We start from the raw sequence: 15,440 nt of genomic DNA on the forward strand, positions 1-15,440 counted from the left end.
AGCCAAGCAAAAGTATAAGGCTTGCAGTTTCAAGTGAGGCACAAAGGAATAGAAGAAGAGAGGGGGGAAAAGGGACAAAGGAAGAGGAAGGGGGGGAAAGAGAAGGAGGAAGGGAAGAAGGGAAGAAGAAGGGGAAAGTGAAAGGGCAGGGGCAGGGACAGACAGGAAGGGAAAGGAAAGAATAAAGAAAGGAAGGAAGGAAAAAAGAAATGAAGGAGAGAAGAATCTACACTGTGGGAAATACTTACTTAAAAGGTGATTATACAGCTATTATATATAGCTTTAATCAAAAAGTGCAGCTGGGCACAATGATGTGTAATTAATCCTATACTCGAAAGACTAAAGAAAGATTAAGTCTAGACTGGGCCACATGACAAGATCTAGTCTCAAAGAAAAGAAAAAAATAAAAAATAGAACTAAACATGTAATACAATGGACTCAATAATGCTTTTGCTTTGGTTTGGTGTGCTATGTAGCTAAAAAATATAATACTAAAAATACTAAAACAAAATTTTTAAATATAAAAATTATTTACAAAATTATTTTGTTTTAATAATGCATTAATAATTGTGCTCACAAAAGGTTTATAACTTTGTTACTATGTATGTGACAATTTCTAAATTTTATATACAGATTTAAATACTTTTATTAAGAGAGAGTAGACAACAAAAGATTTGGAGTTACTGCTCAAATATTATCTCTTTGAATTTCTCTCCTTACCACACAACCTTCAGCCTGCTTGCAGGAACATGTTGGACTAACAAGTACTTCTAGCTGTTTCCTTATTTTCTCATCATCTTCTAGCACCTGTGTGAACTTCTTCATGAAATCTTGAGCCTTACCAGGATCTGGCAAGTTTCCTTAAAATAAATCAGAATGTAAATAACTCTAATTTTTAAATTATTTTAAAAATCACTAATTTTATCTACAAATTCAATTTTGAGTAATAAATTGTGAAGCACCATAAATAGAGGATTTTTACAAGTAAGTCTGCTTGTTAGAAATACAAAACAGGATCACTCTTATGAAACATTTATATGCAAGGTAAGACTAAACAGGCTATTTCTGGATAATTTATCTAATATTTCTTGAAGACATTAATTGCCAACCTGGATAATACCTATTTTACTACTATTCCCTTGCACCTACATACAGTGCTCACTCATAATTTTACTTTTAAGAAATTATTGTTCAGCTGAGCACTGTTGGCTCTCATCTTTAATCCTAGCTACTCAAGAGACTGAGATCAGAGGCTCATGGCTCAAAGGTAGCCAGGAAAGGAGAGTCTAGGATACTTATCTCTAATAAACAACTAAAAAGCTGGAAATGGAGTATGTGGCTTAACTGATAACTGATAGGGCACTATCCTTGCTAAGAGTGCAAAGACAGAACTCAGGCTCTGGGTTCAAGCACCAGGACTGGCATGTACACACACACACACACACACACACACACACACACACACACACACACACACACACACACACACGCACACACGCACGCACGCACGCACGCACGCACGCACGCACGCACGCACACACACACACATGCACACGCACACATACACACACACACACGAAAAAAATAAAAAGGAAGAAATAAATTATTTTCCTATAATTTTTTTGTTTATTGTTAAACCAAACCAGAGATAAATCATATATACATGCATGCTGTATAAAACATATACTGAGCAAGCTGTTCCTGGTTTAACTGCTAAATTTGTTGCTACTAGATTAGAAAGCAAAGTCTTTGTAGAAGATGTCATACTAGCTATGCATGTTGCTCTTAGTATGTTTTATTCAGGTTACTTAACTGCTACAGAAAACAAGACTAGGACTTCTCTAATAACAGAAATTTTAAACTTTGGACTGCCCAAAAATAGTAGAAGTTCAACTAAATCTTAAAATGAGTAAGTTAAGAATAAATAAATCACTGAGTCATTTGCAGTATGACCTTTTCAGGTCTCTATATACAAAAATCTATTGTAAAGAAACAGAATTGCATTATAGTATCATAAATCACTGCTTTACAGAAGATAAATAAATATTTATATAATTTTTAAGCAGTAAGTTTAAACATGTAATAAACACCTTAAAAAGTCACTAATGTAACACTTTACATTCCAAACAACAATTCATAGCATTTAATGGTGTTCAAGAAACAGTAGAGCCTTTTTTTAATGGGGGGAGGGGGGAGGTGCATGCCAGGTCCTGGACTTGAAATTGAGCAATTTTGTCCCTGGGCAATTTTTTGTTGGAGGCTAACATTTGAGCCACAGCTTAACATGGCTCAACACTTGAGCCATGGCTCCATGTCTGGCTTTTCTGGTATTTATTTGGAAATAAAGAGTCTCAGACTTTTCTGCCTGGGTTGGTTTCGAACCACAATCCTTAGATCTCAGCCCCCAAGTAACCAGGATTACTATGTGAGCCATTAGCACCAGGCAGTAAAAAAATATTTTAAATAACTTGAAAAATGTCATTTTACAACCTTTTCATAAAACAGGCAGAATATTAAAGTCTACTGTTTAAGAAACAAAGAGAAAGGAGAAACTGAAAAAATGGTTAAACCTCAAATTCAGCAATCTATAAACATGAATTACCATGGAAACTATTTTTCTCATCATATTATTAGTTTCCCTAAATTCACTTTTTTGTTTTAAAAAGAGATGTTATGTAGTTATCATTTTTTTCACTCAAAATTTCAGCTCAGTGTAAAATTAGCTTCAAAATGACTCATGTCAGAGCAAAATACCCTAAAGAATAATTTACTGGGGCTGGGAAGGTGGCTCAGTGGTAGAGCGCTTGCCTTGCATGCTCAAGGACCTGGGTTCGATTCCTCAGCACCACGTAAGCAAAAAGAAAAAGCCGGAAGTGGCGCTGTGGCTCAAGTGGTAGAGCGCTAGCCTTGAGCTGAAGAGCTCAGGGACAGCGCCCAGGCCCAGAGTTCAAGGCCCCACGACCGGACCCAAAAAAAAAAAAAAGAATAATTTACTTTTCACTATATTGATTTAAATAAGGTCTCAAGAAAAAATTATATTAAGTGAAGTAAGCCAGGCCCAAAGAAACATAGGTCCCATGGTTTCCCTTATTTGCAATAACTAGTATATGTCTGAGTCAAGCAGAAAAGGTCAGATAAGTTGATGTTAGAGAAATGAACCCTGAGATATGTATTCAAATGTTTTTTTTCTTTTATGCAATTATTTCTAACACATTTATAGGATTATTTCTTTGTTGCTTTGTATGTCCCTCCCCCACGGTATAACCCCTGCTTTCACTGTATTTGATGATGTTATAATTTATGGAGGGGAAGGGAAAAAAACAAATCGTTTAAATAGGGATACAGGTGGACCCATTGCAACAATACGACGTACAAGTTGTTATGTCAAAAAACGAACTTTACAACTTTGTTGGGGGGGAGGAGGAGGGTTAGGTGGGGGAGGGTGACGGGGGGAGGATGGGGAGGATGGGATGGGAAGGGGAAACAAAGGAGGAGGCTACAGGGGTTGGGAAGGTGGCTCAGTGGTAGAGTGCTTGCCTTGCATGCTCGAGGCCCTGGGTTCGATTCCTCAGCACCACATAAACAAAAAGAAAAAAAAAGCCGGAAGTAGTGCTGTGGCTCAAGTTGTAGAGTGCTAGCCTTGAGCTGAAGAGCTGAGGGACAGCGCCCAGGCCCAAAGTTCAGGCCCCACGACCGGACCAAAAAAAAGAGGAGGCTCCAATGCTTGATAAGAAATGTACTCATTATCTTGCCCATGTAATTGTAACCTCTCTGTACAGTATTTTCACAATAAAAAAAAAGATTTTCAAAAAAAAAAAAAAGAATTTATGAATAAATCCTTCATCAAGTTCTTACTGTTCATATAAGATAGAGAAGAACATTTAAAATTCTTTCTGCAAAAATAAAAATGTGAAAAAAAAAACTGAGTGAACTGCTATAAATTAAGCAAAAGCACTTAATTCATTTACCATGTGATAGTCTAAAATGAAACCATTATCACTGTAAGAAATGTTTCAAATTTTATATAGATTTAAAATAACTTACTTGTAATAACCATCACTTTTGAAAATATGGCCTTGACACTGGCATCTGTCTGTAAATCACACAAAAAATGTAAATTAGGATTCCCAATATTGTTTAAAGTACTAATCCAAATAAATGCTGGATGGATCCAAATAAATGCTGGATGGATTCAAGAAATAAACCTACCATCCCTATGAAAAAGCTTGCAAAAGGAACTTAAAGGCCAAGTAAAGTATGAGAATGGACCCTTAAGTATCTGAAATTTAGAGTACTAAACAATGACATAAGAAAACATAAGACAGGCTGGGAATGTGGCTTAGTGATAGAGTACTTGCCTAGCATACATAAAGCCCTGGGTTCAATTCCTCATCACATACACAGAAAAAGCCCTAAGTGGTAGTGTTGTGGCTCAAATGGTAGAGTACTAGCCCTGAGCAAAAGAAGCTTAGGGACAGTGCCCAGGCCGAGTTTAAGCCCCAGGTCGAAAGAAGGAAAAGAAAGGAAAGAAAAGGAAAGAAAAGAAAGAAAGAAAAGAAAAGAAAAGAAGGAAAAGAAAAGGGAAGGGAAGGGGAAGAAGGGGAAGGAGAAGAAGGGGAAGGAGAAGGGAAAGCAGGGGAAGGGAAGGAGAAGGGGGGAAGGAAAAGGGGGGAAGGGGAAGGGGAAGGGAAGGGAAGGGAAAAAAGAGAGAGAAAGAGAGAAAATGTAAGATTTCTGTTGCTTTATTTGGTGCTGAGTTATGTGGGTTTTTTGTTTAGTTTTGTTTGTTGGTCAGTCATGGGGGCTTGAACTCTAAGCCTGGGTGCTGTCCCTCAGCTCTTCAGTTCAAGGAAAGGGCTCTCCCACTTGAGCCACAATGCCATGAGATAAGTCTCACAGACTTTGCTGACTGGTCTGGGCTTTAAATCAAGATCCTCAGATCTCAGCCTCCTGAGTAGTTAGGATTAAAGGCATGAGCCACCAGCGCCCGGCTGGTGTGAGCTTTCAGAAAATTGATCCACATGAGAACAGCATTTTCAGTTTGATATTGAAAATGGCAGTCACTTCTGAATGACACTGAGTAGGTAATTTAGTTAAATAAAGTAGAAGGACCATGCTGCTAAAAATTCTACACTAATAATTGGACTGAATAATGAAGTAAGCAAAAAAAACAAAAACAAAAACCTGAAGCCTTTAAGAGTATTCTTGGTAAAACAGGAAGAAATACAAAAAATTTATTCCTAACTTTAACTCTATAATGCCTCATATTGTACAGTAAATATTGGAGAGAAATCTACTAAGACTCTGACAATATAAGTTACTATATTTTACAGTATTATCTTTAAACCTCTCACCAAATAAAATTTAAAGAGACGTAAAAGTCTCAAAGTTATATTCGATTATAATCTCAAACAGCATGTTAGCCCAACATATGATCTACACTCTTTCCATATCTGGATGATATTAAAACTTGAGTAATGCCTAAAAATCAAGAATAATTGTATACACCTACATAGATGTGTATGTGTGTGTTCGTGTGTCTAAAACACTGTCACATGTTTGTCCAGAAGAAAGCAAATTAGGATGGCCCTAGGGAACAAAGAAAGGGCTTTTTACTCAGAGATTACTGACTGACATACTTACTGCATGCAATACTGTTTCCACTAGTTAAGAGGAAGTAATCAGTAGAATCACTAAATTAGTTAAGTCATTTATTATGCAGGAAAACATTCTAGCAACCTGATTATTCTCAATGATTGAAAAAAGGTTAAATCATGCTCAAAGAAATAAAATAAGGCTACTATTAGCATAAAAATGTTCAGATATAAGGTTCAAACAAGTGACACAAAATGCCTTACTTTCTAGAAACTTTAAATCACACGTAAAGGTTTAAAAATACTGAGAGGTTCACAAAAATCACTACAAGTGCTGTTAATTCATAGATTTTTTTTAGAGCAATTACTTAATATATCACTGAGAAACTATAAATTTTTCACCTGAATGAAACAATTCTGTTCTATTGACCTCTATCTTAAAAATACAAGGTACATATAATGAAAGAGGGTCAGGGAGACCCTTATGGATTGTAAAGGAAATAAAAAACATTTTCCCTAAATACAATTTTAAATGACTAGGCATGTTGCTTTTCAGATTAAATTATACCTCTCATATACTAACACAACATTCTCAAAAGAAAAACAAGGTAGAATTAATCTAAATGTACACAAATGAAATATATACTTACTGAACAAATAATACATTCAATTATGTTCATTACAATAAGGTTAATAAAATAAAACCACTATAGTTTTAATTATAAGTAAAAATATAAATATACTGAATAATAATTACTTGAGTGTGCAAACTTTCTACAACCACAAAAGCACATAAAGATATTGGGAGCATCTTAGTGTTACAAAATAAAGTGCAGTATTTATTCTATTTTCTAAGCTTTCATTAATACTAAATTATTATTTCTTTATTTCAGCTGCCAAAAGCCTTAATTTTGAGCATGAAAAAACAAATTCTCTTTCTTGTTGGGAAGTACTTTTTTCAATTATAGTAAATATTTTTAAATGTTCTATACAATGAAATTTCTTAATTTTCTATTGTCTTTGTCAGGAAACCTACATCGGAACTTTTCCACAGAATTAACTCAAAGCAGCAATGTTAAAATGGTGTATATATAAGCAAAGATCCATGTATTTTATAAAATTTAACATCCAAAGAAAATTTTTCTTCGGAAGTGGCGCTGTAGCTCAAGTGGTAGAGAGCTGGCCTTGAGCTGAAGAGCTGAGGGACAGCGCCCAAGTCCAGAGTTCAAGCCCCACAACAGACAAAAAAAAAAAAAGAAAGAAAAGAAAATTTTTCTTTAAAATTCAACTTACTTTGGGTTGCTTAATTAAGTCAAGCAAATCCTTTACTTGATGTCGAAGCAGATTTTGACATTTCCACATTTCATTCAATGCTCTGAAAAACATAACATAAAAAAAGATTATAATTCTTTCAACTACATACCTGTAAAATAAAGTTCTAATATAAAAATTACAATGATGTAGTAAAATTCATGGAACTAAGCAACCAATAATGTACAGAGGAAGAAAGGAATCAATGTAACAGATAATAAAAAACAGGAGTCAAATAGGGATTTACTGTGGTTATATTTTGTTTTGTATGAAAGCAGGTAGTATCTAATAACTGGAACCTGTTTGTAAATAAGAAGTAAGATTTAACTGAAAATCATGTCCTAAGAAATAAGGAATAACTGATGAAGTAAGGTCCTACAGTTAGTAGATAAAGTACAACAAAAGACATTAAAAAATTGTCATAAAAGAATGAGGAAATTCTTTCCCAAATAGGTAGCATATAATTTTTCTTTTCATCCACCCCTGACCCAAACTTGTAAAGTTCGTTTTTCAACATAACGACTTGTACATCTCATTGTTGCAATGGGTCCACATGTATCCCTATTTAAACGATCTGTTTTTTCCCTTCCCCTCCATATATTATACCAACATCAAATACGGTGAAAACAGGGGTTATACCATGGGGGAGGGACATACAAAGCAACAAAGAAATAATCTTATAAATGTGTTAGAAACAATCGCAAGAAAGGAAAACAAAATTTGAATCCTTATCTTGGGGTTCATTTCACCTAATGTCAACTTATCTGACCTTTTCTGCTTATCTCAGACATATACTAGTTATTGCAAATAAGGGAAACCATGGGACCTATGTTTCTTTGGGCCTGGCTTACTTCACTTAATATAATTTTTTCCAAGTCTTTCCATTTCCTAACAAATGGGGCAATGCCATTCTTTCTGATGAAGGCATAGAATTCCATTGTGCATATACACCACATTTTCTTGATCCATCCATCTACTGAGGGGCATCTGGGTTGGTTCCATATCTTAGCTATGGTAAATAATGCAGCAATAAACATAGTTCTGCTCATAGCTTTAGTTAGTATGGTCTTGTTTGTGATCATTCGGGTAAATGCCCAAAAGTGGGATTGCTGGGTCACAGGGGAGCTCTATGTGGAGTCTTTTGAGGAACCTCCATACTGCTTTCCAAAGTGGTTGAACAAGTTTACAGTCCCACCAACAATGCAGAAAGGTGCCATGAAGTATGCATGTTGTCAGGCCCAAAGGCCTCTTCCATCCTTGTCAAGGGGAGTGCTAACCTCCTCTCCTTTCATACAACTAAAAAAAAATAAGTTATTTATGCTATTTGAATAGCATATTCTTTTCATATGGAAAAGTCCTGATTTTTTTCCCTAGTAGTACTGTTGTGTAGAAATTTAAATCTAAAAAGAAATTACGTAAGTACTCAAGAAATATAGTATATCAGAGAAGAGTTAATATTGATATATTAAGTTACTGAGTGGCAGAACCACCCATTTTTTAATTTTTAAAGGAAATCTTTTTAAAATGTTTTCCTTAAGTTTACTTTCAATTATCTACATTTCTAGTAAACTTCACTACCACACCATTATGAAGCATGGATAGGTAACTATTAAAAAAAAATACAGAAACATGAAGTAACCTTGTTTCTTTTAGGAGAAAAAGAGAATGGCTTAATACTTCCATTCTACCCTTTAACAATGTCTTAAAAATGCCTTTCAATTTTTTAAAGAAGATTGCCTTCTTAAAAAATTTGTAAGCCTAAATGTCTTTACAGTACTCATTCAAAAATAGTACCAGTAAAACAATAGTATTGGGTTATTTTCATTTCACAATTGAAATTTTCACTATCTTATTACTTTAAAGCTATTAGAAGTTCCAAAGGTTTCACAGGCAAAATTTATTAATGTAATACATAGGGAGCAAAATTACAATTTCATTAGATGATTATAGAAACATCAAGAATTATAATTAAAATAACCATATTTAAGGCAACATACATCATCTATGCATTCAAAAGTCAATGTGAATTTAAAAGTCAATGCTCACTTCAATATAATTTATTACTTAAAATTTCTGAAAGACCCAGATTTTGAGCCTTGCCTCACTTAAGAGAGGAAATTATTCAGGTGTTTCTTAATTTACAAATGAAATCTCAAGCAATACTAAAAACTGAACCTACTATGACTATAGCTGAAATCAAAAAGTAACCATCACTAAGAATTTATATTAAAACATATTTAAGGAGACGGTTATCTAATGTATGTTAATGCAACTGTTAAATAACAAGCCCATTTGTTCTTAATGATTGTATAATTTTTCTTCTTTTAAAAAAATTATACAAGAACAAGCAATAAATTGCAACAAGAAAACACAAATCTACTTAATCATAGTCAGAATGCCAGTTATACCACCAAATAAATGTGAAAACTTTAGGGAAGAATCAGGATACTATCTTTTGTTATCTGACAGTTTAAACAGACAACTAATCCTCTTATCATGCCACAAATTTGAATTTTAAAAAAGCTACCATTGGCTTTGGTCATATTTTTTCTAAATATCCTAATGCCCAGGCTACATTTTCCAGACAAAGTAAATAAGAACCTCTTAAAAATAGTTAATCCCGGCCCCAGTGGCTTATGCCTGTAATTCTGGCTACTCAGGAACTAAGATCTGAGGATCACAGTTTGAAGCCAGCCCTGGCAGAAAAGTCCAGGAGTCTCTTATCTTACCACCAGAAAACTGGAAGTGGCATTGTGACAAAATGGTAGAGTGCTAGCTGTGAGCAAAAAAAAAGCTCAAGGACAGCACCCAGGCCCTGAGTTCAAGCCCTACAACCTTTTGGGGGGGGGGGGGGGGAAGAATAGAGTTAGTTGTCAATACTATTCTAATCTTTCAAATGTAGCCCAATATAAGAAACCATTTTTATTAATACCTTAGATTAACTTTTGTACATATGGACTAAACCATAAAATAATCATAGTACTACTACTTAAAATGGGAAAACAGAAATAGAAATAACATAAATGCCCATTCTCTACAATGACTTCAATTGCTAATGTCAAAATAATGAAACAGGGCTGGGAAGGTGGCTCAGTGGTAGAGTGCTTGCCTCGCACGCATGAGGCCTTGGGTTCAATTCCTCAGCACCACATAATCAGAATAAAGCCAGAAGTGATGCTGTGGCTCAAGTAGTAGGGCATTAGCCTTGAGCTGAAGAGCTGAGGGACAGCGCCCAGGCAAGGCAAGCACTCTACCACTGAGCTACCTTCCCAGCCCCAAGAGTGTATCTTAAAATAGACAAAAACCCATTTTTTCACAAACCATTTTTATAGAATTTAAAAACTTAAGTTTACTTTCAATTCTTAAGTGTCATTTTTCAAAATGTATCTTGTAAATTAGTGTGTTCCTTTTAAAGCCAGTCAAATATATTTACAACATAAGGATTAATGTTGATATGTATAGTGTTACAGTTAATTTATAACTATTTTTCTTATTTTCTTTTCTATTTCTAGTAAAAGTTTCCATTAATTTGCCCAGTGCTGCTGGCTCAACACCTGTATTCCTAGCTACTTAGAAGGCTAAAACCTGAGAATGACAGTTCGAAGCCAGCCTGGGCAGGAAAAGTCTGTGAGCCCCTTACCTCCAACTAACTACCAGAAAACCAGAAGTAGAGCTGTAGATGAAAGTAATAGGGCACTAGTCTTGATTTAAAAAGCTCAGGGACAGTGATCAGACTGAGTTCAAGCCCCACAATCAAAAAGAGAGAGAAAAAAAAGAAAAACAAAAACAAGTTTTCATTTATTTGCCAGGTACCAGTGGCTCATACCTGGAATCTTATCTATTCAGAAGGCTGAGATGCGAGGATCACAGTTCAAAGCCAACCTGAGCAGGAAAGTTGGAGACACTTTTATCTCCAATTAAGTATCAAAATCCCTGGAAGTGGAGCTATTGCTCAAATGGTAAAGCACTACCCTTGGGGGGGGGGGGGGGCAGGGTTGAGGTGGGGGAAGATCAGGAATAGCACCCAGGCCCTACATTCAAGCCCCAGAACTGGCAATAAATAAATTAATAAATTAATTAATTTCCCATTAACCTTTTTTCATCCCCTAGATTTGGACCTTTATATGTTAATTGTATTCTTTTAGGAGGATAATTTTCAACATACATATCTGAAATGACTGATAAGTCTACCCAGATTTTTATATGACTAAAATTATTTAGAATACTTAATGCTTATTACTTACCTATTTTCTTACATGTTGTTATTTAAGAGAGTACACCTAGTAGTAAAAATTTTTCACAATGGGATGGCACCACACAATTAGAACACTGGGCAGTGGAAGAAGGTCTTAGTCCCTCTTGCAGACTCTAAGCATGGAAGTGATATGGAAGCAAGTGTTGTTCCAGGGACACTTAACAGAGCTCACATACAGTCCCAGTACACTGGTTAAAGTTATCAGCCAAAATGATGCCAAATTTTAAATCCACACCCACTTTGTTGGCAAAGAAAACTTTCTAGTATTAACTGTTTTTATAAACTCTATTTATGGGGCTGGGAAGGTGGCTCAGTGGTAGAGCGCTTGCCTTGCATGCTCAAGGCCCTGGGTTCGATTCCTCAGCACCACATAAGCAAAAAGAAAAAAGCCAGAAGTGGCGCTGTGGCTCAAGTGGTAGAGCGCTAGCCTTGAGCTGAAGAGGTGAGGGACAGTGCCCAGGCCCAGAGTTCAGGCCCCATGATTGGACCCAAAAAACAAAAAACAAAAACAAATAAACTCTATTTATCTAGATATGCAAAAGTGTTTAAAATTTTTGCTACTTCTTCCATACTCTCTCTTTGTGGATTTAATTTCCTTTTTAACCAAAATATTCCTTAGTCATTTTTTTCCACAAAGGATGAATAAGTGCCAATTCTCAAGTTTTGCTTAAATGTGACTTTTAATCATGAATATATATGAGTCAAGATGGCCAGATTTACCATGATTTCCAACAAACTTGAGTTTTAAATAGGAGAAATATACCATGTATATATATTTTTTTCAACTTAAGAGGCCATCAACTAATTATGACAAACCATTCTAGGATGCATTTAAATTAGATAACATTTTATAAATTTATAACAAATAAAAATCTAATATTGTAATAAAAATATTTTTGTAGCTTTCCCTTATGATAAAATGTAACACTGTGCTGAGGCTATGTAGCTCAAAAATTTTTGTTACTGCCTACACCATAATATAAACCAGGACCATATGAAACTAACTTAGTATTTTATGAGACCTTTTTTAACATGTTAAATGAAATGTATATCATATTACTTGGTAAAAAAAAAAATTACTTGGTAAAAAAATCAAATCCTTCAATTTCTCATTAATTACCTCTATCTAGTTTTTGATTGTTTTTATTTAACCTAATATTATTGACAGCATAAATAAAGTCAAGTTGTTTATTGTGTCTTGGCCCTTTCAACAGCATTTACATTACATAGTTTACACATTAATATAAAGGTATCCATGGTTTTTCTGTAAAATCCAATGTACCGAAAAAGATAAAAAGAAGAATCTGACATTTGACACATACTTCACAGCATTTAAATCCAATGTGGCATACAAGTAATATAAGCACTTCATCCGTTCTGTAGTTTCCAAATTGTGGGGGACCATGTATTGAGCAAAGATCCGTTCAACAAGTAATCTACAGAAAGAACAGAGAAGGCAACAAATTGATTAAATGTATCACATTTGCAGACAAAATTCCAAAATATGGTTTAAAAAAAAAACACTTTATGAGCCCTCCTGAGTGACGGTAGAATTGCCAAATCAACTCTTTCTGTGTAAGAGTCCAGGAAAAGGACACAGTAATAGTCCTATATCTAAGCAAGTTAACTATGGCATCATAAACTTGGTCAAGCTGTGCATCAAGGACTCAATTTCCTAGCTGTTTAATAAAAAAAACCATACCAGGTCACTCCAAGCACCAAATACTATGTTTCTGTACATTAAAGTTTACAAAGAAAAGTTGTTAAGTCCTTCACAGTTTTTTTTAGTAATCAACGTGTGAGCTGAAGTGTGGTTCCATGGTAGAGCACATGCTTAGCAAATGTGAGACTCTGAGTTCAAAAGCCAGTACTTCTTAAGAAAAATAAATGCACTATGAGCTATCATAATTACCCAACATGAATAAAGACATAGTTAAAATGTCTAAGAAATCCTTCCTCTTTTATTTCCTTCACTAGAAGCATGACCTGCTTCCCCAAACCAGGTAGGACAATAAATCACTGTCATTGCCAGTACTGCTTCCAGAGGGACCTAGAAGAAGGAGACACTATCTCCAAAATAAAATAAAAAGTCCTAGGAAATTATTAAGTCAATCTTTCAGTACTGATGATGAATATATATATTCAAGAATACATATTCAAGAAGTCTTGGGCTAGGAATGTGGCTTAGTGGTAGAATGGCTTGCCTAGCATGCATGAAGCACTAGGTTCAATTCCTTAATACACATAAACAGAAAAGGCTGGAAGTGGTGCTATGCCTCAAGTGAGAGCACTAGCCTTGAGCAAAAGAAACTCAGGGGCAAGCCTAGACCCTGAGTTCAAGCCCCAAGAATGACCAAAAACAAAAACAAAAAAAAGGAAAGAAAGAAGTCTGACAATAGACTTGTTATACAAAATGATTTTTAAAAAATAACTAAAAGTTTCTTAATGCTAATCCTAAATATTGTTTCTATCCATCTTTAAAATGTTAATGCAATCTACAAGCTTCTTTCCTCATTCTGACCTGCCACAGACATAACCATATAGATCCCACTAATTTGTCAAATCAATCAATTATAAATAGCTTGGGGGCTCTAATAACAATTAAATGGATATCATCAATACAAGATTTATCTTTAAATAATGTGGAGGAGGGGTTTTTGTTGTTATTCTTTGTTTTGTGCCAATATTGAGACTTAAATTCAGGGCCTCATGAGTCACTGCTTTTTTACTCAAGGCTAGAGCTCTACTACTTCAGCCACATCTCCAGTTCTGACACTTTGCTGATTAATGAGGTAAGAGTCTCACACAGGGGATGGAGGGAAAAAAATGTCTCAGCAGCCTAGGCTGGTTTTGCACTGTGCTCCTCAGATCTTAGCCTCCTGAGCGGCTGAGATTATAGGTGTGAGCCATCAGCACCCAGCTAAATAATATATTTTTATATAAATTTATAACCTGCTTTTAGCCTTGAAAGGGACTGTTTTTATTTCAGCTATCTAAAATCTAAAGTTTATTTTATTTAATAAGGTAATGAAACAAAATTAAAGTTACAACCATTTAATTTCTACTTTTAAATAGTATTCTGTTCAAATATATATTCTGTTCAAATTAATATAAAAGCTATACCACTTCAATCCCAAGGACTGACAAGAAAAAAAAACAGATATGTAACATCCTTAATGTTACATATACATTACTGCTTCATTTATGTCCTTAGATAAAAACAATTACTCGTCCCATTTACTCTGTATTAAAAACTAAGGGGTAGTCTGAAATTATAAAGAAAATAGTTGTATAAAATAACAGATCAAGAAGTTATATCCAAATCACCAAATATCATTCAAATATATACATATATATATATATATATATATATATATATATATATATATTCCTTAACTTACCGATCATCAATACTATTTTGATAATATATGTGCAGCAATTTGTCCTTGATCCATGATATCTGTTTTGCAGCATCTTTTCCAGCTGCTGATTGTAAAGCATACTTCTTATATATTTGGGCAAGTCCCATCATGGCCTCTTTACGCACTCTCCACTTAAAACAAAAAGTTCCATTTATAATGTAATACGCTTTCATTACATAAATTCAGTAGATTATTACTCTAGTTTTTCATTTCACTTAATACAATAGATAAAACCCTTCCCTATAAGGTAAAAACACTTCATTACATAAATGCAGTTTTTCATTTACCCTCATTTTATACCATATTATCTTCTTTAATTCTAAGATTTTGAATATCAATATATAATTACTATATAGAGAAAAATTCAGTATTTCAAGTGAAATTCCACTGAGCTTCCAGTATGAAATTAAAGCCCTAGTAGCAATTCTAATAACTACTTATTCCTTCTTACCCGTTTGTCTAACGTTCGTTCTCTCACAAAATTCAGTAAATGATCATTGACGAGAAGAATATCCTTTTTAGCAGCTGTAACTATGGACACAATCACATCATGTCTAATAGCTTCCTCGGGGTCATGTGACCTCACTTTAAGATACTCTGAAAGAGAAGCTTTTCTTTGATTAAAATGGAAACCTTAATAATTAAAATGCTTTAAAAGATTACACACATCTTTGAAAAGAAACCACTGCAAACTCAAAACTTCAGTAAAATATTCAACATTTCAAGAAAATTATGAGCCAGGAAAAAGAGAAAAGAGGACTGCCAGTCCTTCACTAAAAACTCAGGACTTATTAGGGTAGAAGTTGATTAGGTAGTTTCTAACCAAATTAACTGAGTCATATAAATAAAGAGTTGTAC

The 15,440-nt window shown here is 34.5% G+C and overlaps 1 protein-coding gene and 1 non-coding gene across 7 annotated transcripts in view; both read right to left on the reverse strand.

Moving 5' to 3' along the window:
* Pds5b (PDS5 cohesin associated factor B) overlaps positions 1-15,440 on the reverse strand; it is a 165,580-nt gene that overhangs the window by 67,680 nt on the left and 82,460 nt on the right. For all 6 annotated transcript variants that reach the window (XM_070002989.1, XM_070002988.1, XM_070002990.1 and 3 more), the window contains exons 11-16: positions 15,034-15,179; positions 14,562-14,713; positions 12,483-12,596; positions 6,888-6,969; positions 4,045-4,093; positions 721-860 (exon numbers count right to left, since the gene is read on the reverse strand). In XM_070002989.1, coding sequence (XP_069859090.1) covers positions 721-860; positions 4,045-4,093; positions 6,888-6,969; positions 12,483-12,596; positions 14,562-14,713; positions 15,034-15,179 — 683 coding nt within the window. The remainder of the gene's footprint in view (positions 1-720; positions 861-4,044; positions 4,094-6,887; positions 6,970-12,482; positions 12,597-14,561; positions 14,714-15,033; positions 15,180-15,440) is intronic.
* Positions 8,079-8,204, reverse strand: LOC138814381 (U6atac minor spliceosomal RNA). Its single transcript, XR_011367963.1, has one exon. It is a non-coding gene; the product is annotated as a U6atac minor spliceosomal RNA (small nuclear RNA).

This window comes from Dipodomys merriami, unplaced genomic scaffold, assembly GCF_024711535.1.
Source record: "Dipodomys merriami isolate MVZ:Mamm:240054 unplaced genomic scaffold, mDipMer1.0.p SCAF_6, whole genome shotgun sequence".
NCBI lineage: Eukaryota > Metazoa > Chordata > Mammalia > Rodentia > Heteromyidae > Dipodomys > Dipodomys merriami.